Source organism: Phoxinus phoxinus, assembly GCF_949152265.1.
Source record: "Phoxinus phoxinus genome assembly, chromosome: 23".
Taxonomy (NCBI): Eukaryota; Metazoa; Chordata; class Actinopteri; order Cypriniformes; family Leuciscidae; genus Phoxinus; species Phoxinus phoxinus.
In genome coordinates this window covers 17,055,484-17,071,669 of record NC_136898.1, presented here as the reverse complement: position 1 = coordinate 17,071,669, position 16,186 = coordinate 17,055,484, and the positions used below count along the sequence as shown (strand labels likewise).

The following is a 16,186-nucleotide window of genomic DNA, read 5'->3' as shown; positions in this document are numbered from 1 at the left end:
ATGAAATGTCATTCAATGAATCCAGCAGCTGAAATTTTGAAGAACGCGTGAGTTATTAAAAATGCGTTACAAAGCTTATGTTCTGTTGCAAGTTGTTGTTTATTTTTGTTCAATTGATTGTAGGCGTTAAGATTGAATCCGACCATGTTCATTATTTGGGAGATGGAAGGATAACAAAGATAAAAAGTAACACGACAAAAGATAAACAAACAGTTTCGGTGTGAGACGGGCGGCAGTTTGGAAACAAACGTCATGCATCCACACAAGCATTATTTTGTAAAGTCGCAGACTTCAACAGGTAGGCCTACTGCATAAAAAGGAATAAAGTAGGTGCTTCCCTCTATTGGGAATCTGGTGTAAGTGCATGGATGGATGGAGATGATGGACGCAGCTGTGGAGTATTTCATAAATCAGTTGATTGCTTTACATATACCCTATCATTGGATATAAACATGCAGCTGTCGTACGTCATGATGCTTCTGATACATTGATATGTTTATTACACTTTCTACAGGCATCACAGTGACTGACTGTCTCAGTATAAAGGCCAGGCCTTGATTGTGAAAATAAGAGACTGAGAATTCCTTGAGCCAATATATCGGCCTATTGAGTGACAGTCATAAATTTAAACAAACTGTTTTTCATATTTTTCTCATGTTGAAAGAACAGACTTGAGATTTAGAGCTGGTTTTTTTCTCTCTCTCAATCATCAGGGAGTTTGCAGTGCCAAAACTGTTAAATCGGAAAGGGGGTGAAATCCTGAAGGAAGCTTTTCCTCAGACAGGCTCAAGCCAAATGTAATAATGCAAGAAATAAAAAAATAGATGAAGTAAAGATTATTCATCTGAAAATCTTTACGTCTCTTGTTAGTGGCTAAATGTAATACAACTCCACAGCTTTACCCCATTCTCAATTTGTCAATGTCATTAACGAAACATGTGAAAAAGATGTGTTTATATCCCGGAGGTATGAGAGGCCATCAGCTGATTTATGAAATCCTTCCCTCCTGCCAAAATCACTGCACAGTAGGGGTCAGGTCTGTATCTCGAGACTTGCAAGAGCAAATCAAGTCTACAACTCCCATCTCTGCCAAATATATGATCCACGACACCCAAGCCAGTTATCATCTGTCCTGGGTAAGTTAAATCAGATATCTGATTCAGCATTGAATGTGTTCAAAAGCCTGCTGCTCAAAAAGATAACATGCATTTGATCTATAACTGGAGTATAAGGCTATGAGACGGCTATAGCAAGCATTCACGTAAAAAAAATATCACTGTAAAAGAATATTGCTGTTATTTATTCACCACAACTTAAAATTCAGCATTAAACAATTATTTATGTGTTGTTTCAACTTAAAAAAAGTATGTGTTCGTCCTTGACTTAAAATATTAAGTTTGGTTAACTTTAGTTAAGTTGGATATTTAAGTTATCTCAACAATTGTTTAGTTGTTATAACTAATCGCAGATGTGTCTATTTAAACCGGGAGAGTGTGTCCGAGCCCTGAACATTATCAGGAAGTTATACCAAATATCGATTCATCATGTTCTTGAAGATGTCTAAATAAACCATTCTTGAGTCATTTACTTGTATTGCACAGGACATTTCTTGGACCCAAAGTTTTGAGAAATACAACACCAGACGAGACAGCATTCCTTCACTCCCACCCGCAGGAGTCGAGAAGGCCATTTGTTTGATACAATTGTGAGAAGTTGAACAAAGTGAGTCAGATTTATCTGTATGGATCAGTTTTTGCTCAAACAGATCACAGTTTGGAGACTTAATATTCTAGCTTAAAATAAACACTCATCATAACTCTGGCGGACATTGAATTGGAAACAGTGATGGCACCAATATTCAGAGTCTACGCATCCCATCTGGCAGAATTCAGAGTTGGCATGTGTGAAAACTTCCCTGCAAGACCCATGTGGAAGTATGTTTACCGCAGAGCCCATCTTACCTCAGTTGCTATCCTGTGAGAGCATCATATTATTTATGGCTTTTAATAGGCTTTTTTCTCTCCTCTCAAGGCTGGAGGCAAAGGAGCAAGTCTTTTTCATTCAATAAAGCTGGGAAATATGCAGCAGCAAAGCCAACAGCTGCTTCTAATGATCATCCCATAGAGTCTGGCAGTCAATGTCATCCCAGAGCACAAAGCACAGCTATTTGCTTAACCTGGATAAGCCATCACTATGCTTTTGCATGCGCTGGGATTGGTCGACTTCTCCTGGGGGTTACACGCACTCGGGTTTTTTGCCACTTGCCATGTATGGATTTTCTTTCGAAACGTTTTCCCTGCAGATGATTTCATTATGGGTTGAATCAACTCGAAATGACGTCAAAACAAAAGGTTGTGGGGGTCTTCAAATGTAACTAAACAGTTTTAAAGGAATGTTCCTGGTTCAGTGCAAGTTAAGATCTATGGACAACATCTGTGGCATGCTGTCGATTACCACAGACAATAATTTAGACTTCCCTCAGTTTGTAAAAATCACACAAAACTTACAAGTCCATGGGACACGACATTCTAGAAGGTCCAAAAACTTGTATTTAACTTAAATTATTAATACTATTATATTTGTTTGCCTATAACAATATTAAAGAGGGTATACAAGCATCTCTGGAGAATTGTGTTTTTTTTTAAAGTTATGAAAAAACTCATTTCGAATTATGTAGCATTCTGTGATTGAAATGATGTTGGTGGAAATTACATATTAAACATTTTTGTGTCAGCTCCTTTCTCTGCTAAGGCTAAGTTTGAAGCATTTTATGTCCTCTACACACACACACACACACACACACACACACAAAATTCACCTTTTTGCATAATCTGACAAAAACAGCATGATTGGAAGTGACTTTTTATTTACAGTTGTAATCAAAAATGTTCACCCCTCATTGCAAATCAGGTTTATTGGCAAAATGTACAGACATTCAGCTGTTTGCAATGAACAAATCAAACAAAAAATAATTGACTAGCTCAAAACAACAAATGTTTAAAATTCCCCAAATTCAACTGAAAATGCTTTTAATGACTTCTGCGGTCTCAAAATCATTCAACCCCTTCATGGCAAGTATCTTTAGTATTAGTAAAACACCCTTTTGCTGTTATGACCTGCTGCAAACGAGATGTATGACCAGACACTTCTGGCAGCGTTTCTAAGGAATCTGAGCCTATTCCTCATGAGCAATGGCCTCCAGTTCAGTAATGGTCTTGAGTTCACGTGCTGCAACCGCCTTCTTCAAATCCCACCAGAGATTTTCTGTGGGGTTCCAGTCAGGCGACTGTGATGGCCACTGTAAAATATTCCAGACCTTCTGCAACCAACCTTTGAGGTACGCTTAGGATTATTGTCCTGTTGGAAGGTCTCATCTTCATCTTCCTCAATCCTCACTGACGGCATGACGTTTGTATCAGTGCCAGAGGACGCAAAGCAGCTGCAGAGCATCACCGAGCACCACCAAGCTTAACTGTTCCTTTTCAGCAAACGCTTCATTCTTCTTCCTCCAGACATACCGCTGATCCATAGAGCCAAAAAGTTCCAGTTTTGTTTCATCGCTCCACAGAACAGAATCCCAAAACTTCTGTGACTTATTCATATGATTTTGAGCAAATTGGGACCACATTTTTGGGTCAGTAGTCGTATATGTCTTGGAGTTCTCCAGGAAACCGCATGCGTTTATTACGGGCCTTATTGTGCAGCTGAAACCTCAGTGCCTGTTAAGTCTTGCTGCAGGTCTTTTCTAGTCGCTCAAGGGTTTTTCTGAACCTGCCTTCTCAGAAATCTGGTTGCAGTCTGAGATTAAAAAGTTGAAATTATGGCAAAAAGTAAAAATTATGAGATAAAACTTCACAATTATGACAAATCGAAGTTATGACGTAAAAGTAATTATGACATAAATTGAAATTATGGCAGTTGAAATTGAGATAAAAAAGTAATAATTATGACAAAGACAATAATTGACAAAACTATGTAATAAGTAATAATTATGACATAAAAAGTCAAATGATGAGAAATGTATAATTATATGTGAAATTAAGAGTTCAAAAGTTACAATCTTTGCGAGCTTTCACTCTTTATTTTTCCACATGTAAACATGTCCGTGTTATGCTCTTTAAAAGCAGCACCTGTGTGTTCAGACTAGAATGATTTCATGGCAGATTCATTGGTATAGGCATGTTGTCAACACCTGCACTATCTGAATCTGATGCTATCTCTGTTGCACACTTTATGATGCTGGGAATGTAAACAGGTGTAGTGCCAAAGGCAATAATGAGACACACATTTACACACAATGGCATCACTGAGAGTAATGTGCTCTTACACTTACAAGAGGTATCCAGTCAACGTCTTTCAACGGCTCTGATTTGCTGGCATTGAATTTCTTAGAATCCTGCATGGCTCTGATAATGTGTAGTGCTTTACTGAAATAACGCAAACTGAAATCAGATGAATGTAAGTGAGCATTTTGATTAAGAGCTGGTTAAGAGCAGTATGCATCATCACTGCAAAGTTAGGTTATTTGAAGTCCAGGCATGCTAGACCATGATAGTAGATAACAGATCTTACTGCTTCACAGCTCATCAGCAGCAAATAAGGGCTTTTAAACCCTATCAAGGTGATCACTGATTGGCGGGCATTACAACACAGATGTTTTCTCAGGAAAACGCCCCCAGTCAAAAACCATGCAGTTTGCTTTTCTTGAGTTGACTTATATCAAAAAGCTTTAAATAGCCATGATTGTGTCACAGCCATTAACCATGTATACTTGGAGGCATGCTAGTGACGTTCTCTCTCTGGAAAGCATTTGATTGGCCAAAAATCTGTGTAGTAAAGGACGAGTCATCAATATGTTTGGTCCAATTTCCATGAAGACTGTAAATTTGAAATGTGTATGTCAAAGTTGTCAGAAGTACATGACCTTAAAAAATAATATGGACTAAAACTTTTAATTTTTGATTCTTTTTGGCTTTTCCTAAACCGTTATTTGGGAATAACTGTCTAGATTGTAGATTGCCAGATCACAGTAGATTGCCTGTGAAAATGTGGTTACATAAATTGATTAAAATCCAAGAGCAATTTTTTACAGTATTTATTTGTTTGTCTATTTATAGAAAATCCTTAGATCATTTATTATAATTTATAATATAATCTTTTGGCTTTGACATGAAAATACATCATGTCCTCATACCAGCTTTCATCAGGAGAGTTGGGAAAGAAAAATGTCCAAATCTCTCCCTCCATCCAAAACAAATATCTCTGATCTGTCTATACAAGATAAACACTTTGGCTGTTTGCTTACACAGGGCACTTGCGGTGTCTGAAATTTCTCTAATCTGATCTCAGTCCGTAGTGATTATGACGCAGTTATTTCACAGCATGTGTTTTGTTATAAATCTGGACTACTTGTCAGGTCACAACTGCTACTAGTCTTTTGAATATTCATGATTTATAAAAGCAATCACTAATGCGCAACATCTAATAAAGAATCCAGTGCAGTCAAATATATTAAAAATATTTTCTGTTTTAATGTTGAATGATTACAGTGCATTGTGCAAGTCCTCAGAAATGCTATACCTTACACTTCATGATTAACTGTGATTGACATGCAAGCCAAACAAACTGTCAAAAAAAGTGTCCCTTTATTGTTTAAGGTGCATGTATTATGTATTTTACTGAATAGGCTAGTAATAACAGACAGTTGTGATGAATATTATAAAACATAAACATTATTAACAGATTGTACGAATAGATATTAATCCAACTTGAAAATGTCAAGATATATCGAAATGCAGTGTTTGCAAAAGCAAAACTCAACTGACTTGCAGCATAATGAAATGTAAATAACGGTGAATATTCTTTTGTATTTTGCATCGATTAGAAATGGTCTAAAACATTTTAAATGTGAACTAAATTGCACTTGTTTGCATGTATTCAGACATTTATTGGGCAAACAAACTCTTTTAAAGCAACACTAAAGAAGTGTTTCCAAAATCGTGTCAGTGGTTCATAAAGTCGTAACAGGGCCACTTCTGGATTCGCTTTGCGGCCGTATATCTGCTATAACCACACATTGTAAGTTTGCCAGATCGGGTCGCATTTCTGTAGTTCGAATGAGACATAAGAAAACTACAAATTTGACTTGCTTTACGTCAAGCGTTACAATAGTCATTATTTAGTTTTTCTTCGTTTCTGATGTCGCAATACATCATACTTTCATAAAATCATGCAACATACTCAACCTTGTCTGTGGACATCGGTCATTCCAAAGCCGGTGCTGGATAAACAGTGAGCGTGCGTGCGACAGTAGCTGCGGTGACCTAGGCTAAATTATTTACGACAGCGGTAATGGACAATTCCGCTTCCAACCTGTAGGGCGACCAAAGAGGAAAAGTTCTTTAGTGTTGCTTTAAAACTGACTAGTTGGATTGGTTTCTTTCTATACTGCAAGGCGAAATGTATTATAATGCTATAATGACTAGATTAGTTACCAAATGATCAAAAATCACTTGAACACTGCCTCATAAGTTGGACATTTATGGCTTTTAAGTTTTTTAAGGGCCTTCTTAAATTCTTTGCTAGATTTGTCCCACTTATGAATGCCTGTCAAAATATACTGTGTGCCCACCCCACGTCCCATGATTAAGTAGGTGCTCTTTAAGTTTTCCAGTTGTTGGCACGGACAGTCTGCTCCATTTTTCAGGTAAAGAACAAGCTTCTTTAGTTCCTGCTTTTTCAGAGTTCCAAGCTTCACATGCTTCCTTTTTGTCTGTAGAATGATTTTCCGGTCCAAGTTCTCTATTTTGACTTCCTTAATCTTCGTCTTGATTGCTACAAAAAGAAAAATGTAGATTTTAGATTTTCACAAGTCATTAATGTTCATGAAGGTTTAAATGACACAATTTCATTGCACACCAATGAAGTCCTGAATAATCTAGAAGATTTATGTAATGTCTAAAACACGTATGCAAGTTTAAACCTTTATTTAAATCATTCAAGTACTGATGGAAAATACAAATATTTAAAGTATTTTTGCTTAAGGTCATTGTTGTATTTCTTTGCCATGGAGATGCTGAACACTTGGCTGTTTTTCATCATCTGTTTTCACATTTAAGCCAAGAACTCACTCTAGTTTATGTCTTTCAGATGCTATTCTGTGCTAATTGCAAAGCTGGATGGTGCAATGTGTTGTATCGCAATATCGTTCAGGGTGTGTGAGGATACGATTCTTGGGTATGAATCAAATTCGAAATCCAATCCTAACTAATGTTAAAACTAAATGGGTCGTATTACCGATCCCTGAGGCACTCCTCCAATCACTGGCTATTCAAACACTGCCTTATGACAGAATTTGTCCATTCTGAATGTATGTATTGTGGATAAAAATGTTTAGCATTACCAACAACAGAACATCGACTAAACATAATCAAACACATAATCAGGCTAACAGCATCCTATAGTACTAGTTCTTAACTCTACAACATGGGTGTCAAACTCAGCTCCTGTCTTTCAAGATCAAGTCCTTCAGGATTATTTGAAAGCTATAGGTATACAGGTATGTGTTGAAGCAGGTTTGGAAAAAATAAACTCTGCAGGACTTTGGCACTCCGGGAGCTGTTGCTCTACAACATCATACAGTGAGTTGCAAAATGTTCTTATTCCCTGGAGCTCTATTTTGACAAAACACATTGTATCAATGAGAATGTACTTTCATCAAACACACTTGTGCGGTGGATGGAAAAAGAAAATAGACAGCCAGCGATACAAACTACATCAAGTTTTCCATTAATATCTCTCCAAACGTTATTTATGCGTTGCAGTTATACCTTCATCATAAAACAATCATTCATTTAACACAAGCACACTGTAGGAAAAAAAAAAAACAGGTAACGTAAAAATGTGCTTGGTTACAAACAACAAAAGTGACTTTTAGGCTCAGTTTCAGATCGGATGGAAATAGCTACCTGAATAAGGTAACAACTGCACATTTTCACATTTTACAGCGTTGAGACACATACCTTGAAATACAGTCATCCTATAATGAGTAGAAAAAAGCCTTTGTTTGGTCGGTGCTTGATAGCTTGCCATAAAAATAAAAGGTCCCATGAAATTCTTGCCAACGGCAAGCTTCCTGTCTTTGACAACATCTCAGACCATGAAAAAAGAGACTTGCTGGATTCTGACCACATCACTGGTTCTTAGAAACTGCATTTGCAATGGAAGAAGTAGCTCTGCTTTTTATAAATCCAAAATATCTCCACTTGCGGTCGAAATCTAATAATCCACTGTCAAGGATATGTGGTTCGACAAAAAATCTAGACATGTTTAACCATGTCAAGTTGCATTTAAAAATAAACCAACGGGAATGGAACAACAAAAAAAGACCAATTCAGCTGTAAACAATACTGGACACACAATAGTCTCAAGAGAGAAATAGATTTAAGGAGTGCAAATACAGACAGTAACATTAGAACAAACCTTTTTCAGGCAACAATATTATTGGAAACAAATGTGTGGGCTAAAACCCTGGACCTGAACGAAATCACAATGATGGGAATCAGGCGATCAGATTTTGTGTTCTCTTGAAGTCATTAGGCTCTTGCCAGTAAATGAACTGTTTTGAAATCACTTGCATTAGCAGCATGCTGAAAAGTGTTTGGAGAAAGATTTGGTTTTCGGTGCAAGTTATGTTAGTAAAGATCTATGCCAAAACTCTTCACATCTGAAGTGTATTTCGATATGTTTTAGCCAGATTTTGATTATAATCTATAAAATACCTAATTTTCAAAAATGTTTTGAACCTATAAGTCATTGACTTTGTAGTCTATTTCAACCGTAAGACCAGCATGTTGATAGTAGTCAGGAAAAAAATACAGCCACATCCACTTTCTCATTCTCTCTTGTCGGTAAAGACAACAGATATTACTTGCATGGTGTTTTTCCTAGTCAAAGGCAATAAATTCATGTTTTAATTATAGCTTGACAGGAAAATCTTATAATTTAGATGTTATTTATCTTGTTAGGGTTAGGGTTAGGGTTAGGGTTAGAGTTAGGGTTAGCATGTGTGCATTTTGAATATGTGTTGCATTCATATTTTCTAAATAGACTATATAATATGTTTTTTTAAACACTAATACAACACATAAATGATTCTTTACCGAATTCACTGCCACACATGTGTTCCAGAATTGCGTCTGAGTTCATCTCATTGTCACATGGCGGACATACACCTAGAAAAGGAGAAAAAACGATTCAATCCAAATGTCCAGCCACATGCAAGCAATAATGCTTGTAAATGTACATCTATCTTACATCAGAAACCTTTAAACATTTAATAATAACATTCATCGTCATCAATGTATTATTTTGTTTGTTTGAGAAATAGAACTATGAGTCTCCAAATGAAAGAATAACAAACCGAGAGAAATAAGCCTCTCATCCATTAAACCTTTTTATCACTGCAGTTTAGGATTTTGACACCTCTTAAAAATAGGGTTAGGGTTAGCATGATATATCAGCCACCATATCGGAATCTGCCAACATGTCCATTATTAATGTTATCGTTTTCAGCCAATATAATAAAGCCGATGAATAATGGATTGTTTTGTTCAGCTGAGACACTTCAGATGCGCACTGTTCACCATGATGGTTTTGAATTGCATGAAATATGATTGGAATCACTTCAAATAAGGAAAATACAGATATGTGCAACATGTGCAGCGCAGGTCTGTCATGTAGTCTACATCAAATTATAATGACAACATTGTTATTTTGTGCTTAAGAAATTACTTTTAATGGTGAGACTTTTATTTTTTAATCAGGCTCTCAAAAAAATATATAAAAATTTGGATTTAGATTTATCAGCCAATATATCGGTTATTGGCTTTAAATAATTGTTGTTATCATATCGGCCACATTTTGTTTCATGCCTAATGTTTCATGTACTTTTTGTCTTTTAACTGTTTTAATCCAGTATCTGTGTTTTGTCTCTGTTTTAATTGTTCTGTAGCAATTTCCCAAAACAAATGTCTCCTTGGGGAGACAAATAAAATTACTTTGACAAATAAAGATACTTTGATTTTTTATATATGTAGCATTTTCAAATTATCTATGTTAAGTTTAAAAATTCATATCTCATTTTAGTAACTTTATTTGTTTAAAATGCATCACACAAACACATCTGCTTTATCAGCTTTATCAAACCATCAAATCAAACATTTTGACACCTATGATTCTGTAATAATACAATTTTTTAAAATCTAGTAGGATAATAACAAAATGTAAAAAATAATAATAATAATATATGATGCTCTTTTCATTGGCATGTGGTTCCGTGAAGAAAATTGAACATCCATGGAATCTTTCCACTCCACGGTTCTTTATAGTGGTAGCCTATAGAGGTTCTTTATTGAAATGTTTTTTTCAATAGTTTCGGAAGAATAGCTTGACAAAAAAATAATAATTAAAATAATAAATTATATATTATATATATATATATATATATATATATATATATATATATATATATATATATATATATATATATTCAAATACGTATACACACCTAGGGATTTGTCCATATTATCGCTGTTTGTGTTGTTCATGGCAATGCACACGTCGTCGCCCTCGGGAAACTTGTCACAGTTGAGCATTTCAGGCCAAGGGAACCCAAACGACTGCATAATAGGGGTACAACCGTCTCTAACAGCCTCGCAAAGCCAGCGGCACGGATATGTGGGTGTTTCGAGGCACACGGGGGCGAAGAGCGAGCAGAGGAACACTTGCGTGCCGGGGTGACAGGCTTTGTGCACCAGAGGAACCCAGCTGCCCGCTTGCTGCTTCACCTCCGCTATGGTTTCATGCTCCAGCAAATTGGGAAGCAGCATCTGATTGTAACCCACATTAAAACACAACCTCAGGTCCTCGGGAATGTCCATGCACTGTGGGCTTCTGCCGTAACTTTCCGGGTTCCAGGCGTAGTAGGACTCATACTCGGCAGCATTGAGCAAAGGGAGGAAGAGGACTGCAGCGATGAAGACCCACAGCTTGGGGAGAAGGTTCTTCATGGCTCGAGGGAGAAGTATAGTAGATAACAGTTATATACACCTGCGTTGCACTGTTCAGATTCCAGAAGAATGTATTTTCATTCGTATCTATGCATGAACTGGTTCCTTTGACGTCCTCGTTCTCCTCAGTCCTGATGAAAGTGTCGCGCGCTGCCGTTCGTTTGCGCAGCGCGAGAGCGTTATGAATGCGAAAGGTGAAACAACCAATAGTAATGCAACCGGCTTGGCATAACGCGCAGATTGCTCAACGTGCCTGACAAATGTTTTTTTCAGGCAAGTAGAAAATAAATTATTTAATTAACCCCTTCACGTCAAAAAAAAAAAAAAAAAAAAAAAAAACAGACTAACGGAATTGACACAATTAGCCTATAGGCCTACAACGATATAAAGAACTTGAAAATAAATGTCCCAATTCACGAACGAATCGTTCTTTTGAATCGAATCTTTTTAATGAACAGGTAGGCTATACTTGTTCACGAGCCAACGGCAAGGGTCGCAGGGTCACAGCAGTCACACAGTGGTTATCACACTTAAAAAACACAAACTTTATTCAAATAATTTATGTTGCTTCATATAGTATGTTGTGTTTATGAATCAGCGTTATTATGTAGCCTAACTAAACAAACACTTTTTTTATTTTTTATTAAAATAAAGTTTACTTTAATAAAATAAAATATTTTAATAAGTTACTTTATCTCAGTTAGTTGCCTGAACTTCCATTGATACTAAAACTGAAATAAAAACGAATCAAATCTATACAGTCAGACATATTTTAAAAAGAAACAATGGCAAAACTGATATCCGGACAGCTGATTTAAGCTTGTTAAAGAGGCTTCGGGTTGAAAATCTCTTGTGTAACAGACTAATAAAATGAAAGTGAAAATGGCTGTATATGGACTGTGTCATTGGTGCATCTGCATGTCTGATCTAATTCTATAAAAGTTCCACAGCCTGATTTATAACAGTGTTTGTCAAGTTGGTCAAAGCTGGATGGCTCCTCTGCTACAAAGTTTAGAGTTTACAATGAAGCATCTGCGACTTTTGGCTCGGTTTCTGGGACTGGGATGCAGAAGCTTTCGAAATGCATCTAGTTTACTTGTTACGCTGAATTTCAACTCAAATACTAACTTCAGCCATTACACAGCAAAATCAGCAGTGCTAATTCAACACCTACAGAGTTAAATTCAACACTTTAAATGTGTTGGTCCACACTAGATCGAGTTAAAACTACACTTTTCAAAGTGTTAAATATTTAACAATATGACAGAGTTGCATTAACTGTCTAAATAGTGAACATTTAACACTAGTCAACACTGGTTAGTGTTGAATTTACCCAACACCAGTGCGTGTCAAAATTTAACACCAAATGTGTGTGTTTTTTTTTCAACACTACCGAGTTGTTGCCATATTAACACTACATAGGATGTAAAGTTTAACATAAAATGCAACTCTTGTAGAGTTGATCTGTATTGATTTGTAATACTATATGGAATCAATTTAACCCCCAATTTAACAATGAAACTGCATTAAATAAAGCGCACCATCCACATCAAAGCATTGGCTTTACATTAACAATGGACAACCAATCCTCTAGCACAGGTCACACAAAATGGCAATGTGGCACTACATATGTTTTTTCATCCATCTCATTAGAAAACTGTTTGTCATACGGTCTGTAATAAATCAACTCATCAATAGAAATAACAGAAAAGGAATCAGCGCTCTCCTCAATACAATATGCATTAAAGTGGTCATCAAAATAAAGTGTGTCAACTCTGCATGTCAAAATAAAAGCTTGATCTTCATTAATAATGATATTTGTGATCTTCTGAACACAGGAATTTCCATATCTGTTGTAATACAAACAAACATAGCAATTTCATACTCAGTTCCAAAGTTTTTCACCCAAATAGTTGACACATCAGAAAATGCATTCGCATGAAACTTAGCACTTAAATTCTCACCACCCTCCAAGCTATCGATCATTTCTTTCCTCACTGGACCAAACTCAAATCTCTGAAAATTTAAATTCTCCCAGTGATAAGATAACTGTCTCTGGTGTTGTCTTACCAAGGTTTTTGTGATATTTTTGACATTTTTAACAGATCGTTAAAAAATATATATGTTTGGCCTCAAACCTCATGCACCAAAACATCAGTGTGTGCATTTCCTCTATCACATTACTGCAGCTGCATGTAGGCCGACTGGCTTTCATAACCACACATAGCAGAATTATTTCACAATCTTCATAATGAAGTGACAGTTGAATAAAAACAGACATGCTATCATGGGATGCCAAACTATAGTCATCACTTAAGATGTTTTAATTACACCACAATACATATATCATTAGGATGTGTTTACCCAGATTTATTTTCTCTAAACTCGACATGAGAAGATGGTGGTATCAGACCACATATCCCTCCAATGAGACCACCTGTTGGAAGAATATCAGAGATTGCAATGAGAAATAGGAGTCATTCAGAGATTTATGAAAGTCTCCACTCATGACTTGGCAGGAATCAGATATTTTCCTGATATTTTAGACAGCACTAAACATATTTTCTGTTCCCATGACATTGAATTGGTGAAATATAAATAAAGTTGCAGAGCACTAGGAAATGATTGAGGACTGGGTTGTGTTTTTGGTAGTTTTATATAGGCTTACATGTAGTTTTGGGCTAACACTTTTGTTCAGAATGGTATCGATAAATCCAATTTTAAAACTGTTAGTTCTCCAATTTAGTAAAACATGGCAAACACCTGCTCTCTTGTAAAAATTTCAACGTTGATTTAGAAGTGCTTTTTTTAAACCTTTTTCAACCATTTAGCATTAAACATTATATCAACGTTGAAACAACACCTGGCATTATTTCAACCAAATTTTTGCGTTGAAGGTCGGTCATGCCGGCTGGGATATTTTATGTAAATAATCATGTTTTGAATAAACACTTATACGGTAATAGGCTTGCATAGTGAATCAGGGTATGACAAAAACATGATTTGAAAGAAGAATTGATGATGTATTGTCTCATTTAAATTTGGTTAATTTAAAATAAATAAAAAGTTGTATACCTTTAAAACTAATAACTAAAATGATTTTACCCAGATCTGTGTTATAACTAAAAACATAAACATTTTCATTACTTGGAATAAAATAAAATAAACACGAACTGAAATATCATTTAAAAGCAACACTATCATGGACTTTTGTTTTTAAAAATTAAAATTTCCTGTGTCTTGTTCATGTTTCCCTCTCTCATTTGTTGCTATGGTAATTCGAGCCTATAGTTTTAGTTCATTATCTGTTAAGTCCCTCATTTCTCTGCCTGAGTTGTTATTATTTGTTTTTGGAGTTTGTAACACACTGTTACATAACCTGTGGACTATTATCTGAGCTTGTTTGATTAAATACTTTTATTTTTTAATTCATCTTCATCTGACCTTCTTTTCTGTGGACTTTATTCTCTGAGATCATGACAGCAACAGTTCTCATTTTCATTTAATTTAAGTATTAAAATAACTAAAACTAATAAACTAAAACTTAATAAAAACCATTTAGTCATAAAAAAACAACATAAAAAAATTACTAAAATGTTAACTAATATTAAAAAAATATATATATAATCGAATTCAAAATATTAACAAAAACTAAAACGATAAATTATACTTAAATAACACTGGCCCTGAATAATTTGATGCATATAATGCAAATGTTGATTTTTGTAACATTATAAAAGCATACATAAATGTATATTTACAAACCGATTATTAAATTAATTACACACTGATTAAAGGATTTATGCCAAAACTCAACAGGACAATCACTTGCAATATTCTAGCTTGTAATAATCTAAACTAAAACAACACTAGAGCTGCAATAATTCAAAAACAAAATAGATTTAAAAAAAATGCTACACAGTTTAGAGTGTTCACAAATGTTTTTCGAATCTGGTCTTAATTAATTACTGTGCTGGAGTTCCCTCATTTTAAATTCAGAAAGCTCGCGTGTGAATCGAACGACCTTTTAAACAAACACCTTTGCCTGCCTGATAAATGCAGATAAAGTGCAATACCGTAAACAAGATAAGATTAAAACATCACATGCGCAACATGCTATTTTTTATCTGACAAATGGTTTTTACAGATCTCACAGACTTTCTAAGACCACATGCTCATCAAGTGAGATGATGTCTAAAAGGAACTGAGTGATGGTGAAATATGGTCCAGGTGTCCCAAGGTAACCTTTAGGAATAAATGATCCTAATATGAATCATTTATCATGCAAGGATGACTGAACAACTGCTGTAAAATAAGAGTGATTCTTTGTATTCTCAATCATAAAGACTTTTCTCTCTTGTAAAAAGACAGATGCTTGGAGACAAGGAAAGAACTGTTTTAGGCATTAATAGTTTCCACCTAGGTTGAGCTCAGTATCACAAATGCATCTGTGATAAAAGTGAGTGTTATGGTGAATGAACATCAGTTCACCTTTAGTAAGATGGACTGGGCTGTTTCCTTTTCTCATTTAGGAACACAATGTCCTCCTCTCCGAAATGTTCGGATGTGTCCTAATGCTGGCAAACAAATAACATTAGATGAGAAAACATCTGTTTTACATTTAAATGACATGCAAAACTAAATTACAATTTTTTTTTTTTTTTTTTATGGAGATAGCTTACATTATAGACAAATTGTGAGATTGTTTTTCTGCCACATGCTGCTGCCACTTAATTTCTGTAACTGTTACATGTCCTTTTATTTTTATTTTTATTTTCAATAGGCATATTGCCTAATTATCTTCTCATATCCCTTACATTACATTTAATTTACCACAAAGACATTACTTCTGTTGGGTTTAACAATTACATCAAGTATTTAAACTTGTGTCTTAGGTTGGTTTGGTTCATGGTTATGTATTAGGCCTATAGGCTACTGTCAGAAATCACTTCAGTCTTAGAAATTATAGAATAAAAGCTAAGTAAGGTGTTCTATATTCTATATCAGTTCTGTTTGTTTACCATGTTATTTGAATCACAAATGTTTCCTAGGGGCCTATATGGACCAATTTGAATTAAAACATTTCACATAAAATGGCTGTGGGCTGGTGTCGTGAT

General features: G+C 35.4%; 1 protein-coding gene across 1 annotated transcript; it reads right to left on the bottom strand.

The window, feature by feature from the left end:
• Positions 1 to 5,513: 5,513 nt before the first annotated feature.
• On the bottom strand, positions 5,514 to 11,252 carry sfrp1b (secreted frizzled-related protein 1b). Its single transcript, XM_079600550.1, has 3 exons — positions 10,568 to 11,252; positions 9,162 to 9,233; positions 5,514 to 6,834 (listed from the first exon to the last, which is right to left on the bottom strand). The coding sequence occupies exons 1-3, from the start codon at positions 11,067 to 11,069 to the stop codon at positions 6,509 to 6,511; spliced, it is 900 nt and encodes a 299-aa protein (XP_079456676.1). The 5' UTR covers positions 11,070 to 11,252; the 3' UTR covers positions 5,514 to 6,508.
• Positions 11,253 to 16,186: the final 4,934 nt, after the last annotated feature.

Bases quoted from the DNA above. Each gene is read 5' to 3' on its own strand.
- sfrp1b (XM_079600550.1), bottom strand. From the start codon at position 11,069: ATGAAGAACCTTCTCCCCAAGCTGTGGGTCTTCATCGCTGCAGTCCTC. The intron at 9,234-10,567 runs GTGTGTATACGT...CTCCTTTTCTAG, and splicing joins TAATATGGACAAATCCCTAG to GTGTATGTCCGCCATGTGAC. The intron at 6,835-9,161 runs GTAAAGAATCAT...TTCTTTTTGTAG, and splicing joins CATGTGTGGCAGTGAATTCG to CAATCAAGACGAAGATTAAG.